Here is a 21,560-nt window from a genome sequence, read left to right on the forward strand (position 1 = left end):
TACAGTTCATTTACTTTTCTGAGAGTGATCAGGGTCTTAGGCCCTCTTCTCCTTCCTAAAAGTTCTTCTTGTATTGAGGAAAAGAGATTCATGTACCTTACAGCAAATATGATCCAATGCCTAGATATTCAGATTTAAACTGTAATACACTTTGTCCCTTTCCTTAAGTCAGGAGAAGGGTTAATGACTCTGAAAACAGTTTTGACTTTATATCTCAGCTGTCTGCAGTACTCAGAAATGAGGAAAATGATCTTTACTTCAATTGCTATCAATTGCTAATCAATAACACAGAAGAATCCTGATTTAAAGGATTGTACCATTTAAACACTATATTTTAGCACACTGCTTATCCAGCTCATGTGAAACATTAATTTTAGGCCATAGTACAAATTGGTAAACTGAGGTATTGAACAGAATCTATGGTACAGGGGGTTGCACTAAGCCTGTGGTCACATTCAAATGATGAAATCATTCTTATCTTAAAAATACACATTTTAGTAGCAATTCATATAACACAGCCATTCTTCATAACATGTTTAGTAGTACATGTTCTCATTTAGATTTACAGATCTGAAACTTTTTCTTTCGATTCTCAATTTTTATATACTAATGAAAAACCCTTCATGATAAGTTTAAATACTTAAAACTCATAAATGGTTGAAATGGGTTTCATTCACTTTAGACCTCTAAGTTGAAGATATGCTTTACACTAATAGATGAGAACCTAATGAAATGCAACCTCCCTGAGGCTGTGTCACTTAAAAAAACCAAACCAAAACACCTTTTTGCAATACTGAATCATGACTTTTTCATACAGACTGAAATTTCATTGAGTCCAACAAGCATAGTTTAAAAGTTAGGATGTCATTTTTCAAAACCACATGCATACAGACTCTAACTTTGAAATAAACACCAATAAAGAAATCTAATTGAGAGATGCAAAAGTGTTCCTTTCTTTAGCCAGAAGAGAGGGAAGGGGTATTTGAACTGGACTCCTTATTTGCTTCTCTTTATCCCTAAACCAAGGAGAAATGACTGTCTTGGAGCTTGAGAATAGGTTGTTGTAAAAAGACTTAATGCTCAGTGTTTAAAAGTGAGCCATTTAAAACTCCACCAGATCCAAGGGGTTTCTCATCAACTCCAGTTGTCTACCTCCATAATGGAAGATAAGGCTGGGATAGGCCCTTCTAGGACATCTATTACTTTGGGTTTTGGAGCTCCATCCTAGTGGGACAGCTGTGTTTCCAATGCCCATGTAGCCAGGCACAAAGTGAGGGGCTGCTGTTTCTTCAAACGACATTGCCTCGACCAGTGCCCACTCCTGCAGGTATAGCAAGAGCCATTCATGGGCTTCTGCCTTTGGTGTAGAGCGGTGAGGGTGGCTGGAAGCAGCTTGTATCCCGTAAGAGTCTTTCGCCGCTGTTTGCCTTTCAGCATGTCCCTAGCATAAAAAGACCTTGCAGTGGAAAGCAGGAGTTCAGAGATTAAGATCTAGCTTTTCCTCTTATGTTGGGGTAGACTGACTAATTACATGGGAATGTAGGACAATGGCTCCTTGTTCACTCTGTGGGTTTAAATTGGTAAATTTCCTGCCCCATGTCTCATCCTAGTCTGGGCCCAGGCAAAGGAAAGGATTCAGAGAGCTGGAAATATAGGGAGAAGGGCAGGGAAGCAGGCAAGAGATGTCTTCATGAGTCACCTACAGCTGGAGTACTGTAGCTTAGGTTCTGGCTTAGGGGTATTAAAAAGCTAAAATGTAAGGAGCTTCTGGCCATATGCTCTCTTCCCTGCCAAATACATCTGATTGCCACATGGTAGAATTTTGGGTGCCATCAAAAAGCTGTCTCCTGAGGTCTTTGGTAATTTCTGTCTTTTTCTCTTTCTTTTAATCTGTCATTTACTTTATGACTCTTCCTTTGAATATGGTTTCCCTGGAGGCTAGCTCTCAAAGTCTCCATCCATACTGGGCAATTTACAGTTCACCAGGCTCTGCTCCCTCTCCTCTGCTCCCAAGTGACTTTTAAGGGAAAAGAATTGGGCCCGACTGAATGCTAGACTCTTCCCCCAGACACATTTATCTCCTGTTCCATTTCCTTTTTACTTCAGTTCTTTGGCTAATCTCTCTCATCCCATAAAGTGCTGTCACAGCTTGAGTAAGCTTCTGTCTTTTGGATTTCTGTAGCACTGGGAGGAGGGAAATATGGAGAGTTGAAATCTGTTCCAAGACTGTGCATCTCCTGCTACAGGGCCATGGTGGTGGGGAATGAGGTACGGAATTAGGGCTTAGCTGACCTTTGCTGTCAGTTGGTTAAATTGTTACCTCATTTAGGTTCTTGCTGTCCTAATCTTCAATTCAGCAGAAATTGATTTATCTCTTAAACTACTAGAGGTGGAAAGAGATGTCCCAAACTGTTTTAAGAAAAGAGGGGAGTGAGCTTAAAGGTTAATGTATTTTTTCCTCTACTTTGCATGCTGGGATATTTCAATAGTGCTTGGGTAAACAGAGGTTAATTTTATTGCCTAAGATCACTTAATACAATTGGTAAAATTAGAAAGATTCCTAGAGAAAGGCTGTGAAATCTTAGTTGACCATTATATAACTGACCTTGGCTTGGCTATGGAGTGGGAGCTGGGAAGCTGCCTTCAGGCCAAGAGCTTATCCAACATTGCATGGGATTCAGCTGTTCTTTGGTAGCTTGACCTTGGAGAACAATGAAGCCTACAAAGAATGCAGAAGGAAAACCAGTGGAATGTCAGAAAAAAGCCATTGGAGGTAGAAAAGTAACCCATAGAATTTAGGAACTGATGCTGAGAGAGAAGCTGTGAGGGCCTGCCAGAGTGTGAAATGATTCTGTGCAGCAGTTTCCCTAGTGATAGTGGCAGCAACAGGAATCCATAGCTCCAGTGCAGTGAGGCCCTGCCAGTCAGAACGCTGATACATTGACCTTTGGTACCAGATCCTGTTCTAGTTAATTTATTCTTTACTTGTTTCTTTCTATTTAGCTTATGAGAAAAACAAGTCCAGAAGAGCAACAAGTCAAGTGAAGAACAGGTATGGTGAGCCCATAAGCAAATGGAGCAACATACCCACAGAGACCCTTGACAGCAAGGAGAACTCATAGTGAAAGCAGTGAAATGATATCACCAGAAGATATGAGTGAGAACGGCTCAATGACATGATCAGGAAAACATTAGCAGTTCACTAGAAAATATCACAGGCCATGAAGCATCAGAGGTGTGAGTTGCCCCGCATGAATGATTTCTATTCATGATCCTCCCACTGGTGATATGTGTATCCTGTGACTATGAGGTGTGTGGCAATATTCTATTGAAAATCTTACTATGATATTTCATTAAATTTCTTTGAACTGATTGAATTATCTGATTGACTAGGGAAAATTTCATGATAGGGTCCTGTGAGCTAGCTAGCATCTTTTGAGTGGATGTGGGCATAAAGAATAAAGAGTTTGTTGAATCTGGGGTACATAGTATAGGGACTCCCCATTTGAGAGGGGATATGCCACAGGTACTATTTATAATTTAAAGAGAAGTTACTAAATTCTGGCTTTAAGCAAATATAAGAAGGCCAAAGTACTTCTTGTGCCTTCCATCTGTGGCCGGGAACTGTGTGTTCCCTGAGGGAAGGTAGCAAGGGGTTGAGCTAGGTATTTTTCTTTTGCCCCACAGGATTTTTCCCCTGCTCCAAAGCAGTGATTTCCATCAGTAACAGTACAAGGCAGATTCTAGTTCCTCTGCCAGCACAGTGTCTCATTTAGGATGTGGAGAATCTCCAGTGCTAAGAGGAGTAACATATCCTTTGACTTCCATTTCTAGGTGCACCTATCTTTTGAGGAAAGATGGATAGGAAAGTTGATTGGGAACAGGACTTCATTTTTCCTATTGTGAAGGTTCCATCTCCTATTGTATGTTTTTAAAGTGTAATCTTCAGCCTCCATTGGGAAGAGTGGCACCTCTACTCAGTGATTGAACATTTTCATATTTGGTTAAACCCTCCACATCCCAGTGGTTCTGAACTCCTGTAGGTTATCATCTAAACCCCTTTCCAAATCCCCTTTTGGGGGTTTTGACATTTTATTCCCTCTCCTTCTAAACCCTCTACTCAAAAGTTTTTAAATACTACCCACTATGCCTTTTCCATAGACAACAAACTTCCCTTTAAACTAAATTTTTTCTTCTCTTCTTCTGTCAACTAGCTTTATCTGATAACCCTCCCAGATTATACAGCCTTCCTGGCAACCCTTTCTATGGTAGCATTGCACATTGTACCTTCATGAATTTTCAGTTCACTGATCATGGCAGGGAAATAGAAATATTCTTTACTCCTTATTTCTAGGTCCCCTCTCCTGTCTCTTGTTATTTAACAATTCTCTTCCTTTGAGGTTCATGTTATTCATGTCTCCCTGCAATCAAAATCCTAGTATCTATTGTCTACAGTGCCTATGTCACTCCCTTTTCTTTATGAGTTTGGTACATGACTCACAATTTTTCTCTCCTTCCCAATACCTGCCCTCATACTAGGAGGCTTCAACATACATATTGACTCTTTCAAACACCTTAACCACTTAGTTCTTCAATGTATTCACTTTCCCTTAACTATTCCTCCACCCCACTTCAGATACACACACACACACACACACACACACACACACACACACACACACACACACACACACGAACAAATATGGCCATGCCCCTTATCTACAGTACTACTTCCATATTCAAGAATTCTGAAATCACCCTATCTGACCATTATCTATTCACCTTTCCCTTTGCTTTCTCTAATCTCTTGACTCCTCTGGTTTCTCCCAGGCCATCTGCCCTTCATAAGTCATTTTCTCATTTTTTCCCCCCAACTTAACTCCTTGGTGAACTAATTCAACTCTAAACCATCCTCTCTTGAATTCTCAGACCTTTTATTTATTGTATAGTTAAGTCTCAGTTTTGGATTACTTCCACATTCACTGCCTTTACTACTACAAACATACTGCTGAATGAAAGTGGAAAAAAATCATACTTCTGTTCCAATTGGATTCACTCTAAATTTAAATTATACAATGTGTGTTAGACTTTCACTGCTGCTAGACAATTCTAGCATACCTCCCTTTTCAAGTCATTCTCCCAATTCTCCATAGTGCCTTTTCTAAACTTTTTCATTTTTCCTCAGATCTTCCTTGATCCCTTAGCTGAGAATCCTCCATCATGTTTTCTAGAAAAAAAAATTAAGGTCATTCACTGTGATCTTCTATCATTCACATGCTTTCTACCACTATCTTCCTTCACTCCTGTCACGTAATATAGTGGTCTTACTCCTTACCAAGACTAGCAACCCAAGATTACCAAACTAATTCACATTGATACAAACATGTAAGGCTTTCCTCATCACAGTCTTGTGAGATAAGTAATGCATTATTATTTCCATTTTATAGATGAGGAAACAGATTCAGAAAGCTGAAATAATTTGTTGAAAGTCACAAAGCTAGCAATATAAGATCACCTGTGTCAGAAGGTCTCATGTGCCCTCTACTATTTTTCAGTACATCATGTTGAATCTTAGAGGCAAACTTTATTGCAGACCCAGATCTTTTGCCTCTGGACTAGTTTTCTCCTTTTATTTGACACTTGCTTTCTACCATTTATTTGACACCTGTTTGCTAAAGGGAGACTATAGATGAGAGATTAGCAATGTTCTGAGAGTATCTTTTGGGCTACAAAGTCCCACACTTGGTTATATAACTCCTATTGAATTTAACTGTGCTTCCTTTACAATGGGCATTGTTCCTAAGAAGTCATTTGCTCTCTTTCCAGACTCTCACTCCCTTTGACCTTCTATAAGTGAAGCTGACCAGAAATCTAATAGTTAGTCTGCAAATACCAACTAGCACTGTAAGAAGACACTCTAATAGAAAAATCAAAGTGCAGTTTACATTGATATTTCCTGTGGAAAGGCTTTGCTCCTTAGGAACTAGTCTTTCTAGTCACACTTAGACAATTATTACCTTGAATATACCCTCATTTTTGTGTTTTATATTCATAGGAGTGTATCCTGTTTGCATTGTGTTTGTCTAGTTGTTTAGGTGGAGGTGCTTTCTTAATATGATGACTTTCAAACTTTTTCATCTGTAGAGCACAAGACCTTAGGGACAGCTGTCCATCTATTATTTCAAAAGATTACTGCCCTAGTGACAATAAATGCCTTTAACTTTACTAATAACCTTTGTCACTTAATTCTTAAAGGTAGGGATTTTGTGTCATGGACCCTTTTCAGTCTGGTGAAATCTACTCCTTAGAATCATTACTGTAAAATTGAAAATCTGTTACCCTAAAAAAGAACTACATTTCCCAGGAGCCCACTGACTTCCTATTGTTACATACCTCTTGTAGGCAGGGATGTGGAAGGTCCCACCCTCTTTCTTTGGCTTGCAGAGAGCATGGTGGCAGTGGTAAGCTAAGTGGTGGGATTTTAAATGGGCTAATCAGCCATGGGCACATGGTCTCTTTATTTTGTATCATCTTTATTTCTTTATTTTTCATGATCATTAATAAATCCCTTAAAATATATTTTTATTATTGAGATATAATTTTAAATTTTATATTACATATCTTCATTACTGAAAGAGTATGCTACCTTTCAGTTAGAGGTTGGGGAAATTGAAAAAAAAATTTTTTTCCCCTTGTACACATTCACAGACAATTTGTTTTTAAGAGAAAGAAATTATTGACTGAGGTTGGGAGTTGGGCTAGTGAGAGGAGAAATGAGATAAGAATGTAGATTTACAAAATCTCTTTTTTTTTTGTAGACACCTAGGATCAAGTTCAGGTTATCAGGGACAGAGAAGATGGGAAAACTCAGTTTAATACTCTCAGCCTGCATAGTGAAAAGGCCAATAGATTGGGGCGGGGGGGTGTCAAGATCTGGTTTCACTCCTAGACTTTGTCCCTTATTGGTCCTGAATCAGTAACATAATCTTTCGGAGTCTCCATATCTACAAAATGAGTGGATCTCCAGGCTTCTTTCCCACTGAAAATCCTGATAACTTGGGTTATCCCGATACATTTACATAATACTCTCCTCATTGGTGGAGAAAAAATGGTTACTCAAAGCTTCATGGGTATTTGCTTGAGAGAAGTGGCAAAAGCTTGTAAGAGGAGGGACTTTCTTTTTCCTTCCAGTTTAATGGGAGGACATATAAGAATGTGCCAATTCTTTCTGACATTTAGGCTTATAGCTTCTAGAAATTCTCTTCACTGATGAGGCATCTTATGTAAATTCACTAGTCTAGCACCCTAGATTATATTAGTAATAAATATACAGACCTATAATTTCATTGGTGGGGAGAACTCCTATTATGTAAACTTCCTTTGTAGGCACCTCCTGGGAACTTATCTTTACTTTTTGCCTTAGAGAGTTGTCTAGAATATTGAAAAAATAAGTGACTTAGACCAATATGGGAGGACTTGGAAATCAAGTCTTCCTGATTCCAAGTAATGCTCTTTTACTTGACTCTTTTTCTTAGGAGCATATATAATTTAGAAGGAAAAAAGAAATCCTCTTTGCTCCTTCTTTTCTTCCAGTGCTGGCTAGAAACCTTACCTCAATGGGAATTCAGGCCACTCTTGTATTTTCAGCTAGTTGTGGATCAAATGAAAAGACAAATTGTTAAAAAGTCTGTCTTAATCAATGCTTTTAGCTGAAGAAAATTATGGAGAGGACTAGGAATTTCATTTGGAAGATATATGTGATTTATTTTTTACAGTGTGATCAGCTGCTTCCAGGGATCTACACTGAAGATGAGTTGTTAGGGAGACTGTTTCATTGGCTTAAAGTTATATTTAGAAATTTCCCAGTTTTTGTCACTAGTCTATCAGCTATAAATAGCTCCAAGTTCTAAGCATCAAGATGAAGCAGGTGTTTCCAGGAGAAGGGAGAGGAATGTGGGCAAATAGGCAGCCTTTCTAAGACAGGGATAACTAAATGTGGTACAGTGGTGGGGTGGGAAACCAATACCGTATTTATGTATCTGATAGCTAAAATCTGCCCCCTGACTATACCTGGTGCTAAGCTCTCAGAATGTCCTTGTTGTGGAATCATTAATTCTTATTATTTTAAATATAGTACTCATGGAGTCAATCTGGCCCTTTGGTAAGTACTTTTTTTCTCTTTGGTTAGTCTTATGTTCACCAAACAATCTTTGGATTGCCCTGATTCCTATTAGAAAGAGAGCTTGCAGTATAATGCAGATCGAAACACCTGTCAGCACTGGGAGGGGGAAGGAAAGAGGGAAGGGAGGGAGGGAAATAAGTTCAATCATATAATTAGGAAAGACTTGTATGGAAATTTATTATTACATGTAATTGGTAAAAATAAAAAAAAAGAGGGCATGCAGATCAACCAGCATAAGTAGCCCTTTACTTGATAGATTTCTCAATACAAATTAATAAATTGGCATCCTGACTCTTCATTCAGTCTATTATGAATCAGGGAGTCAGGCTAGTGTGAATTAGTTGATCAAAGCTTGCTTACCTAATAAAATTTAGTTCCAGAACTAGCAAAACTAGACTTAAAATCTTCCCGACAAAGTTTAGAATCCTCACTCCCCTTGTGGTCTACCTGAAACTACTTATTGATTCTGTTAAAAATATCCAACTGACTTAATATCTTTACAGCAGAAATATGTCTGCTAAAATTCACGAAATCAGGGAAGGAATAAAGGGTTGACAATCACAATAATTTGTAAGTGTTCTTCCCTGGCTGCAGTGTCTACATTTTTTTTTAAAGGCTAAGATTTACTGAGACTTTACTTTTGCATAAATGGGGATTTTCAGTTTTGGGGAGATATTTAATTAATCACTTATTAAATCTAGAGATGAATAGGCAGGCTAAGGATAACATGTAAACCTGAAAAAAAAGCCCCAACACTTTCCAAAGTTGGGGATCTTTAATCATGGTTGAAGATTGCAATCTGGGTTTCCCAATATCACCATGCTGTGGGAGTTTCTAGTGAGATATAGAGGAAGAGATTAGTTTTTTGGAAAGAGTGAAAGCAACAGAATCTTGGACAAGATGGCATTGGCGAGAAGCTAGGGTAGCTGGGAGTGTGCTTCTTGTTCTTTAGATTTGATTGTTTTTAGAATTCAGTCCTCAGACAAAGTGGGTTAGTTAATTTCTGGGAAAGAGGCAAGACCAATTCATAGTTTATTCAGTCTTTATTGGTCAGAAGATTCTCTAAGACATTGATGGTGAACCTTTTAGACACTGTGTGCTATGTCCTGCCGCTCCCCCCACCAAGACTGAGTGCTGCCCTCCCTACCCGCCCCCCCCCACCTTATCCCAGATAGGGGTGGGAGAAAGGAAGGGAGTGGCTAAGGTACTCTGTTTAGTGGGGAGGAATAAGCACTTCCACTTGGCTGCTGGGCAGAGGGGTGGGCATTGGTGGTGGATAGGGAGAAGGGAGAAGCTACCGACAAATCCCTCTGCCTTTCTGGTAACTAACTCTGGCACATGTGCCCACAGAGAGGTCTCTGCATTCCATCTTTGGCACATGTGCCTTAACTTCGCCATCACAGCTCTAGAACATTTCCCTTCCTTGGTCAAAGATGATTCAATCAATGACCAAAAAAGAGATGACAAAGAATAAAGTGCACTATTGGACCAATTTAGTCACTTTAGTTCAAGTTTTGCTGAATAAGCAGGGAATAAAGGGCAATATCCAGGAGGGTCTGAGGTACTGATCCAAGAATGGAAGTCTAAGCCATCAGGGAGATGCTATCTGTTCATCAACAGTGGGAAGGAGACAAGGAACTGGTGGGGGCAGTCCCCTTTGGCAAGTATGCTTTACAGAGGACAATGACACATAGGGGAATAGTGAAAATAGAAGGCATCACCCATTTCCATAATCTGTTTAATCAGTCCATCATATCTTATGGATCTAAGGTAGACTATAGTGATCTGGGCCTTCTGGAAATTTCCTCTGCAAGAAATACCTTCTTTCCTGAAAAGAGTTCACAAGAAGTCTACAATCAAATTCTCAAAAGGACCAGATGACTCTCGGCTTTTGCACACACACATATATATGTATTTATATATAAAGATATATATATCAATGACTGGTTCATGCAGCATTCTGAGCTGATTGAAATGTTCTCATGGCTCTTAAATCATTTGTTATTGATACTTAGAAGAGAGAGCAGTGAAAGTTAACTTCATTAGTCACCTTTTTATATTTTGTTATATTTTCATTAGAACTTGTAGCAAGTATACAACCATGATTTAATACAAGTATATATGCCATACTTGCTATAAAAATGTAGTTTGAATGAAAATACCATAAGTGACAGTTTAAACAACATTTATAGAGTATATAACTAGTATATAAACTAGTATAAAACTAGTATATAAAAACACAAAGGCTAGGTTATCAAAGTACACAAACTCTGACAATGAAATATTGTACTATTAATGGAAGAAAAAAATAAATTATCAGGTAAAATTAAATAAAATTCTAGTTGGAATATCCTATTATAAAACAAAACAACTTAAAATGCTTACTTAAGAACCTATCAAATAAGTATCACAGAACCAACATACTGTTTGAATTCTAGGAACACAAAACTCTCAGAACTCTTATAAAAAATTTTCAAGTTCAAAATTCTCATTTCTCCATGAGGAGAATGAGAAAAGTTAAGGATCTAATAATATCCTTTTTTAAAAAAAAAATCACATATGTGAATTTACTCAAAAGAGGCTTATTTTAAACAAAAGACTGTGGTGGAAGCTCTGATTAGAGTAGATATCATTTCAGTTGAGTTGTCTGTAACCATACTCAAATGAACTGGATATTTCACCCACATGGACCCTTATTTTCAAAACTTTTTCTTATCCCCTTTAAACTCTAGTGCAATCTGTGCTCTGTAAGATAAGTAACTGAATGCTTCTTTGAGGTAACAAGATAGACCATAAGAAACTTTTCTTATAACTAATGTAACCTTTCTAACCGTACTTCATTTCACAAACTACAGCAACATTGTCTCATTACTCCTATAATTCTCTTAGATGTTTGTAGGACCTTATCTTACATATAAATTTATAACTACTTAACCTTTACTGTTTTTCTGCCTTGAAACCAATACACAGTATTGATTCTAAGATGGAAGGTAAGGGTTTAAAAAAAAAAAGAAATGCCATACTGAAGTACTGTTGGGGGGAGGGGGGACCTCTTTCTATGCCAAAAGTTATATCCCCAGCTTTTTTCCTGAGACAGAACTCAACCCACAGTTCACAGATGTTATCCTCATAGGGTTGCTGGCACTATGAATCATTGGCTTGAAAACTCTTCTTGATCCTACCTAGAATCAGACTGACAAGATTTAACTGTAAATAGTAAATCTCCCTAATCATGTTTAGGCTTAGATATAAAAACTTTCCTCATATTTATAGCTTTATCAATTTGAAAATTATCAGGCTCTAATATTCTTTTCCTAAAATCCAAGATTATTTTGGTGTGGACTTCTAACATCAGATTAAGAAAACAATTGCCCCCCACATACTATTACTCTTAATAGTATCACAGTAATGATTTCCATGCTTTGTAACTCATAATTTTTAGTTCTCACTAAAAATAAAAGCAGAATTAATTCATTTGCACTTGGATTCATATTCCCTTATGGGATCATAAAGAATCTCAGTTATTCAGCCTTATGCTTAAAAAAACAAAAACACTTAACTTCCTCTGTCTTGGAATTGATACTTAGTATAGGTTCCAAAACAGAAGAGCAAAAAAGGGCAAGTGATTTGCCCAATTCACATAACTAGAAAGTGTTTGAAGCCAGATTTGAACCCTGGTTTTTCTGACTCTATCCCTGGCACTCTAACTACTCTGTGACCTAATTGCCCTTCAGGATTAGTCTTTACAAGGCCCCATTATTTCATGTACTTCTTAAGGGTCTACAGTTTTCAGTTATTTAAAGGGATAAAAACACCCTTGTTTTCAAGCTCCAACCTATCACAATTTTACTAAATGAGGGATCTCCTTGAAAATACATCTTGATTAAAATTTAAGATATATTTCAACCAAATCAAATCCAGGTTTTAGAACTACTGATATCACTATGTAAAATCATTTAACTCAATTTTAAAAGACAACTGGTGACACATTTAGTTCCCTATAATTTTTTTTCTATATTCCTTTAACTTTGAATCCTTCCTTTTCACTTCAAGGTGGGAGGTGTGTTGTGTGTTCCAGGAGGACTGGAAACTCTGGTGTGAGGGCCTGTTGAGTCTTTTTCAGGGCTGTTCATCCACTTTTTTGTCTACTTTAAATCTACCTTCACCTGTGGCTTCAAGAAAAAAGCATGTGGAGCACCAATACCCTTAACTTCTCTTATCCCATTCTGAAATGGCAAATCCTCAGGTAGAAGGAGCTTACAAAAAGAGGAACCTGGTCTGCTTAATTAACACTTCAGGACCCAAAACATTGGACAGCAATCAACTGTGAATGACAACTATTATCAGCAATGCAAGTGTTCAGGACAACCCCAAGCAACTCATGAGGAAAAAGGCTGTCCATTGTCATAGAAGGAACTGACAGAGTCTGAATGCAGATGGAAGCATACCATTCTTCAATTTATTTCTTTCATGATTTTTCTCTAGTGTAAGCAATATGTCTTTTTTTCACAGTATGATGAACTTGGAAATCTATATTGTATGATAATACATGTACTGTTACCTGCTCTCCTGGGGAAAGGGGAGGGATGGGAAGGAGAGAGAGAACTTGGAGAATGAATTGCAAGTCTGAAAATAAGTATTAAAAATCATATCAACATGCAATCTGGAAAAAATTAAAATTTAAGAAACCACTCAGGGTCTTCTATGTCATTCACAAAGCATTTTTTTTCATTAAACCATACTTCTACTTTACTGTTTGCTTCACTATTTACCTTTTTGGAATGGAGAGAACTAAAAGGGTTGTGCTTTCCAATTCTAAATACCATTGAGTACAATTTAAACATTAGTGGATAACCTTCTAAACTGATAACACTTAATGCCACTATGGAGAAACCTATATTTAAGTATATTTTAGAGGGGGCAGTTGGATGCCTCAGTGGATTGAGAGCTAGGCCTAGAGACAGCAGGTCCTGGGTTCAAATATGGCCTCAGACACTTTCTAGCTGTGTGACCCTGGGCAAGTCACTTAACTGCCCCCCACCCCCCCCACCCCTATTGCCTAGCCCTTACTGCTCTTCTGCCTTGGAACCAATACACAGTATTGATTCTGAAATAGTAGGTAAGGGTTTTTTTTTTAAAGTATATTTTAGAGAAATAATATGGGCAGTGCCCAGAAGTTAATTTCTCAAGTTTTCTATAAGCAGAAGCTTTTTATATATCATTATCACAATGTACTTCATATTATGGGGGGCATTCCTCTGTTCTAATTGATCTAAATAGTTTCATAGACATAAATTATGCATAATTAAAAATTTACGGTTCAGCCTAACCAGAATTTATAATCTTAAAATTAATTCCCATTTAAAGTTACTCAAACTGATTCTTTCTCACTGTTACCTTTAACTTACATTACAGTCCCACATCCTCTACTCCCCCATTGCTTGTAGTGCAAGGAGGAAAAGAGAAAAGAAAAAGCTTACCTTAGCCATGAACACATACACTTAAAGACATACATACAAATACACATATATTGTCTCACTACAAAACAAAACTAACTCAAACACAAAACATATTGACTGGCAGCAACCCTTTGAGGTGAAAGGCTCTGTCAGAATGGCCTCACATGCTCTACTAGAAAACCAAGGATGGTGAGGCACCCACAACTGCCCAGGCTTGGGATAGCTAGGGGCCTGATCCTCTCCTCTTCTGTGGAGGTAGAAGCTTAGAGAGATCCAGCTGAATCTGGATTAGAAGTGAACTAAAGACCCAGCATTAGAAGAGCTAGACACTTAGAAGGAATAGGAACCTCAAGGATTGGAGATGAGGGAAATTGGGGGCAATTACCAGATCCTCCACCATTAGAAAACAGCCATCTCTCCAGCAGGAATCCCCTGTTGGGAAGGACCAGAAATTGCCCATGGGTCTTAATTGAAACTGTCAAAGAACCAAAGAAGAACTCAAGTCAAAAAGAGACGAGCTTGGACACTAGAGAGTTCACCTACTCTGATCTGCTGAGTCAAATCTAGACTGTACTGTAATGAGTTATTGCTGGAACCAAACACCCTGGGTCAATAGGCAGTTGGTGGGGGACTTCTATTCTCAGTGGGGCTTCCAAATAGGTAAATCTTTAAAAAAGGGTATTTAATCATGGTCAAAGATTGCTATCTAGGTGCTCCCATAGTACCATGTTGGAGATACAGAAGAAATTAAATAGATTTTTGGAAGGGAGGGGGAGCAACAGAAACTTGCATAGGATAGTATTAATCAGAGGCCAGAGTGGGCTTATTTTTTAGATTTGATTATAAAGTCTTCAGGCAAAGGGGTTTCTGGGAAAGAGGCAAAACCAATTCTCAAGAAACTTATTGGAATCTGAGAATCTGGTTTAGAGGAAAGAATATTTCTCTTAGCCCTGAGAGTGATTTGCAATTTTGAGGTTGAAATTGGAACTGAGTCATACTCAGGAGTTCTAAAAGGAATACACCAGTAGAGTAGACTTTGAAGAGCTAAGGAATAGATTTGTGGGAAAAGTGTCCTCACCCTGCTCAAGACATAAAAAGCAGAGTCAAAAAGAATTGGTGACACACAAAGAACATCAGATAAAAAAGCTGAAAAGAAAACTTGAAAGGAGAACATGAAGAAAGGACTGAACCTACAGTAAGAAAGGAAGCTTCAGTCAAGGAGGTCTATCAGTCCCCTAGAAAGATTTAAAAATAGAAGATTTGATCAGATTTCTGTGAGTGGAGCCAAGGTGGCTGAGTAGAGCAGAGAAGCCCCAAGTCATGAGAATCTTCTCCAACTAAGATAAAAATAACAAAACAAAATGAATACAGGAGTGAGCCAACAAAGAGACAAAATGAAACAACTTTCAAGAAAAGAAAAACCTAAAAGATAGGTAGAGAACATTTTTTAACTGGGTTGAGAAGGCAGCAGAGTCAATAAGATGCTATAGCAAGGAATGAAGAGCAAGGCAGGCTCAAACCACCCCAACCCCCCACTCCACATCTTCTATCCCACATTAGGAACCTAAGGCCAAGCCAACATTCAGATCCTGAGATCCTGCCTAGGGAAATAGTGGTTTAAGTGAACCCACACCCCATGAAATTTGAAACCTATGAAGAATTCCAGAGTTGTAGCCCAGGGCAGTCTGTGCTGAAGTAGCTTATCTGTATGGGCTTGGAGGAAGTCAGGAGTCCCAGTCTGGGCCTGTGGTGAGGACATGGATCCCAGTTTGGGGTGACTGATAGTACAAAGGGGGGGGGGCCTGGATATTTTTACCTAAAGCTCAGGGCAGAGCTCTAGGACAGGGCAATCAATGGTGTGCCTGATTAGAACAAATTCACAGTAAGCCCAAAAACTTACACCTAAGCCTGAGGCTACAATTTGAGTAGTTCCTGACTAGATCAAGAACAAAGTAAGACCAAAATCTTACAACCACGCCTAAGGCAAGTTTTTGAGGTATCAGAACCTACCTCAAGAGTTAATTGAATAAGCAGGGGGAAGTGGCTCTCAGAGCTCTCAGCCCTCAGGCCATCACACCATCTGCAAAGAACTGAAACTGGTTAAAACCCAGAAAATACACTGAAAATAGCATCAAGGAAGGACTGAAGTTCAAGAGGGTACCCTAACCTTTCAGAAAACAGAGCCTATCTATAAATAGGAAAAATTAGCAAACAAAAAAATGCCTAACTCTAAAAGATTTTTATGGGGATGGAGCAAGGTACAGACAGAAAGGTATAGTGAAAACAAAGCAAATATGTGCAAAATTCAAAAGAAAAAGATGGACACAGATTCTGGAAGAGTTTAACAAAGACTTCAAAAACAAAGGCAGATAAAAACTAGGGAATAAAAATGAAAGCAATGGAAGAAGAAATGTCCCAATTGAAAAAGAACCCAAAACAGAGGAAAATCAGGCCTTGAAAATCAGAATTGTGCAACTAGAAATTAATGATTTCATGAGAAATCAAAAAACAAAACAAAGGAATGAAAAAAAAAAACAAAAACATGAAATATCTTTTTTGAGAAAACAACTGGCCTAGAAAATAGATTTAGGAGAGACAATTTGAGAATTATTAGACTACCTGAAAGCCGTGATCAAGAAAAAAACCTTGGATATCATACAAGAAAATGTCAAGGAAAACTGCTAAAATTGTTAATTATTTCCACTAGTCTTTTAGTTGATTTTCTGGGGTTCTTAAATAGCACCATCATATCATCTGCAAAGAGTAATTTTGGTTGTGAGATCACCCTTTCCATCTTTGATTCTCCTCTTTCTTTTATTAGATTAACTAGTACTTTATTTTATTTGAGTTTTCAAAGTACTAGCTCCTAGTGTTATTCATTAGTTCAATAGTTCTTTTACATTCAATTTTTATTTCTCCTTTATATTTTAGGATTTCCAATTTAGTTTTTATCTGGGGATTTTTATTTTGATCTTTTTCTAAAATTTTTAAGTTGCAAGCCTAATTCATTGATCTTCTTCCTTTCTATTTTGTTAGTATAGACCCTCAGAGATAAAAAATTTCCCCCGAGTACTGCTTTGGCTGTATCCCTTAGGTTTTGATATGATGTCTCTTCATTGTCATTCTCTTTAATGAAGTCTGTAATTATTTCTATGATTTTTTCTTTGAACCATCAGTCTTTTTTTTTTAACCTTTACCTTCTGTCTTAGAATCAATACTGTGTATTGGTTCTAAGGAAGAAGAGTGGTAAGGGCTAGGCAATGGAGGTGTGAAGTGACTTGCTCAGGGGCACATAGCTAGGAAGTGACTGAGTCCAGACTTGAACCCAGGACCTCCTATCTCTGGGTATGGTTCTCAATCCACTGAGCCACCCAGCTGCCCCTGACCCACCAGTCTTGAAGGATTAGATTATTTAGTTTCTAATTAATTTTAAATTTACCTTTCCATGGATCCTTGTTATTTATAATTTTTACTGCATTATAATCTGAAAAGTGGAATTTATTATTTCTGCTTTTCTGCATTTGTTTGCAACATTTCTATGCCCTAGTACATGGTCAGTCTTCTTATATGTACCATGTACTGCTGAGAAGAAGATATATTCCTTTTTATTCTGGTTCAGTTTTCTCCAGATATCTATTAACTCTAATTTTTCTAGCATTTCATTTCCTTCCCTTATTTCTTATTTTTTTTGTTCAATTTATCTAGTTCTGAAAGGAGAAGGTTGAGATCCCCCTCTGGTATCTAACTATCCCCCACTTACTATCTATTTCTTCCTTGAGCTCCTTCAGTTTTTCTGTTAGAAATCTAGATGCTATGCCATTTGGTACATTATGTTTAGTAATGATATTATTTCATTGTTTATAGTACCTTTTAGTAAAATGTAATTTCCTCATCTCTTTTAATCAGATCAGTTTCTACTTTCGCTTTATCTGGTATCATGATTTCTACTCCTGCTTTTTTATCTTTAGATGATGTATAATAAAATCTGCGCCAGCCTTTTACCTTGAATCTGTGTGTGTCACTCTGCCTCAAATGTGTTTCTTGTAAACAACATATAGAATGATTTTGATGTTTAATCCACTCTGCTATCTGTTTCCTTTTAATGGGTGAGTTCATCCCATTCCCATTCAGAGTTATGATTACTAACTGTGCCCCCCATCATATTATCCCTTTTAGATCCTGCTCTATTCCCTTTCACTCTGTTCATTCTTACCAGTATTTTGCTTTTTTTCACCCCTCCATCCAGGTTCCCTGCTTCCCTTCCCTTTTCCCCTTCTACTTATCTGTAGGGTGATAGAATTCTTTATCCCACTGAGTATACTGGTTTTTCTCTATCTGAGCTAGTTACAATGAGAGTAAAGTTTAAGCATTGCTTGTCACCACCCTTATCCTCCCCTCTCGGAATTGATTTTTCTCACCTCTTAATGTTATAAAATTTACCCCATCCTCTCTCTCCCTTCTATTTTCTCTCGGTGCAACCCTCTCTTTCAGTCCTTGATTGATTTTTACATGCCATTCATATGCATATATATCATACATACATATTCCATATCATCACATTTACATATACATCATCATATCTTCATATATCATCATATACATATTATATCAGCTTACTTCACCCTCTTTCTGAGTAAATCCTATCTTATCTACTAATAAGAGTAATTTTTGAGAATTACAGAAATACTCTTTCCATGTAGACATATAAACATTTTCTTATTTACCTTTCTGGGATTCTCTTAAGTCTCATATTTGGCCTTCAGATTTTCTGTTTAGGTCTGGCTGATTCCCCAGGAATACTTGGAAATCTTCTATCTTATTGAGTGACCTTTTTTTCCCCCCTGAAAGAATATACCAGTTTTGCTGGATAGGTGACTTTGGCTTGTAAACCCAAATATTTTGCCTCCCTGAATATCATATTCCATGCCTTATGATCCTTTAATGTAGAAGCCACTAGATCTGAAATCATACTGACTGTAGCTTCATGGTATTTGAATGGTTTCTTTCTGACTATCTGATGAATTTTTTCCTTGGCTTGGTGGCACTTGAATTTAGCTATTACATTCCTGGAAGCTGTCATTTGAGGATTTCTTTCTGGAGGTGATCTGTGTCGTTCATTCAATTTCAATTTTATTTTCTTGTTCGAGGATCTCTGGGCAGTTATCTTTGATAATTTCTTGTAATATAATATCCAAGGTTTTTTTCTTCATTATTGATTTCTTCAATAATTCAATAATTTTCAAATTGCCTCTCCTAGATCTATTTTCTAGGTCAGTTTTTTTCACTAAGATATTTCATGTTTTCCTCTGTTTTATTTTTTTTTCTTCATTCCTTTGATTCTACTTTATGGTTTCTTGATTTCTCATGAAATCATTAGTTTTTAGATAGTCAATTCTGATTTTTAAGACCTGATTTTCCTCTGTCAGTTTTTGATTCTCTTTTTTTTCATTGGCCCATTTCTTCTTGCATCACTTTCATTTCTTCTTGCATTACTTTCCTTTCTTCTTGCATCACTTTCATTTCTCTTCCCCAGTCTTTTTTGAGCTCTCCCAGACTCTGTGTCCAATCCATATTTTTCTTTTGGGCTTTGGGTGTGTTTCTTTTGCTTTCACTGTCCCCTTCTGTGTCTGTACATTGCTCTTTGTTTCCATAAAAATTCTTTAGATTTAGGAGCTTTTTTGTTGTTTGCTCATTTTTCCTCTCTAATTATAGGTAGACTCTGTTTTCTGGGAAGTTGGGATACCCTCTTAAGCTTCAGTCCTTCCTTGATGCTATTTTTGGCTTATTTTCTGGGTTGTTACTAGTTTACCAGATGGTCTGAAGGCCGAGAGCTTTGAGAAGCCTCCCCCTGCTGATTCAATTGACCCTTTAAATGCTGATAGCTTCTTTAGGCTTAGTTGTAAGCTTTTGATCTCAGTCTAAACTTGATCAGGTCAGGAGCTGATCAAATTCTAGTCTCAGACTTAGGCTCATGGTTTTGGTCTAAAGGTGTTCTTGATTCAATCAAGCAAACCCTTGATTAATTTTGGGCAAAAAGATCCTGGGGAGGCTCCCCCTGAGAACTCTGTCCTCACCCCAAACTGTGGATTATGTCCTCATCCCAAGCTCAGACTAGGATTCCTGGCTTCCCTCTAGGCCCACCCAGATCAGCCCCCTTCAGCTCAGCTTGTTCTGGGCTGGGATTCTGGATTTCTCCACAGGTTTGAAATTTCAAGGATTGTGGATTGGCTTGAGCCACTATTTGTCTTTGTAGGATCTCTGGGTCTGACTGTTAGTTAGTTCAGAACATGTGAGAGCCAATGTGAGGTGTGGTTTACTCTTTACTCATTGCTATGCCTCTTGTTAGCTCTGCTCCACTCTTACCTCAGTTCCCCAGATGGTCTATGCCTACCTTTGGGGTTTTTCTTTTTCTTTTTTAAGGTTGTCCTTGTTAGTTCCTTCACTCCTGTATTCATTTTTTGGTTATATTTTAATCTTGGTCAGAGTAAATTTTTGTGGTGAAATGCAGTGCTATTCTAGATACTCCTCCATCTTGGATCCACCCCTGGAAGGACTCTTCCCCAGTGGATTTTTGAATAAACACTGGAAGTGGGTCAAAGAACATTGAAAAAAATGTGTTTTATAAAGAATTTCATAATATTAATTTAGCTTTAGTCTACTATGAACAAGAAGTTAGTAGCAGTCATTCAATAGGTTATAATCTAAAGTGTGAATATTAATATTTGTATTTCAATAATTTCAGAAGTAATACACAAAGATGTTCAAGATACTTGAGTTATGATGAGGGTGAAAAAGAGGAAATATGATGAATATATTTCTTTTCTGGATATAATGAATACCTATGACTTGCAAATCTCTTTTTTTGCAAACCATCTTTTTCCCCCTCAGTATTTATAATTTAAACATGAAAATTTTGTTAAATTGTTTTTAAGAGGAAAAAACAAGATTTTAAAACTTTCAATACTAACTTATTTCTGTCAAAGTAAAAACAATGGAAACTTCTTATTTAGCAGGTTATTAAACTGCAAAAAATAGAGGAAGCTCATACAATTATATAAAAAAATAATTCTTCCATGTACCAAAGAAATAGTAGACTTTGTTTCAAAATAATTCCTTTAAGAAGGTAGAGATGATACCTGTCCTATGATATTGAATTAGTTATGGTCAAAAAAGTTAAGAGGTAACATTCTTTAAAATTAGATTAGACAACATGTTTGTATCTTATTTTGATTGTTTCTGTAAGATGATGATAAAGTAGTGAAGAATATCCTATTTTGTCATCTGTTAACAGGGCCTTCAACTGTGAGAGACATTTTAAATCTAATTCATATTTTGAAGGAAACATCATTTTTCTTTTGGAATTTACACAGACGGAGCAGAATTAATGACTTCCAAACTTGGGTTCATTGTTTTGTATATTAAAAAATTAATGGAGATGTAATATTGGACCCTGCAGTATACACAAACAAATTTTACCATTAAAGAAAATGCCACAACTTAAAAGATGATGCTGTCAAAATTACTAATTTTATAAAATTGAGATCCATGAACTCTCAATTGTCGGCATTTTATTTCAAGATGAACAGCAAGCATATTATATTTTTAACACCCAATGATAGTAGTTTTCCCTTGGAAGAGTTATTTGTAAACTATTTGAATTCAAATAAAGATTTAGATGTCTTCACTGACCATTCTTTTCACCTGAATGAGTGTACAAGTGATATGGCTACAAAGTGATTTGACTTCAAAGATTAGCATACTTAGCATTATATAAATTAAAATTAAATCTTAATCATAAAATATATTTTAAGGGGTTTATTAATGATCATTAGAAATAAAGGAATAAAAGGGATACAAAATAAAGACCATGTGCCTATGGCTAATCAGCCATTTCAAAATGCCCATCTTACCACCACCAC

General features: G+C 37.2%; 1 protein-coding gene across 5 annotated transcripts in view; it reads left to right on the forward strand.

Annotated features, from left to right (window-relative positions):
* Positions 1-21,321, forward strand: part of GPCPD1 (glycerophosphocholine phosphodiesterase 1) — a 109,172-nt gene extending 87,851 nt beyond the window's left edge. For 4 of the 5 annotated variants that reach the window (XR_008917634.1, XR_008917638.1, XM_056823508.1 and 1 more), the window contains one exon: positions 3,004-3,372. Coding sequence is in view for 2 of the 5 variants with exons in the window: in XM_056823508.1 (XP_056679486.1) it covers positions 3,004-3,045 (42 nt within the window). In the remaining 3 variants the exon portion in view is untranslated. Of the gene's footprint in view, positions 1-3,003; positions 3,373-20,932 lie in introns of those variants that run through there. The other variant, XR_008917633.1, reaches the window with a different exon arrangement.
* Positions 21,322-21,560: the final 239 nt, after the last annotated feature.

The sequence above is a fragment of the Monodelphis domestica genome, chromosome 1 (assembly GCF_027887165.1).
Source record: "Monodelphis domestica isolate mMonDom1 chromosome 1, mMonDom1.pri, whole genome shotgun sequence".
Taxonomy (NCBI): domain Eukaryota; kingdom Metazoa; phylum Chordata; class Mammalia; order Didelphimorphia; family Didelphidae; genus Monodelphis; species Monodelphis domestica.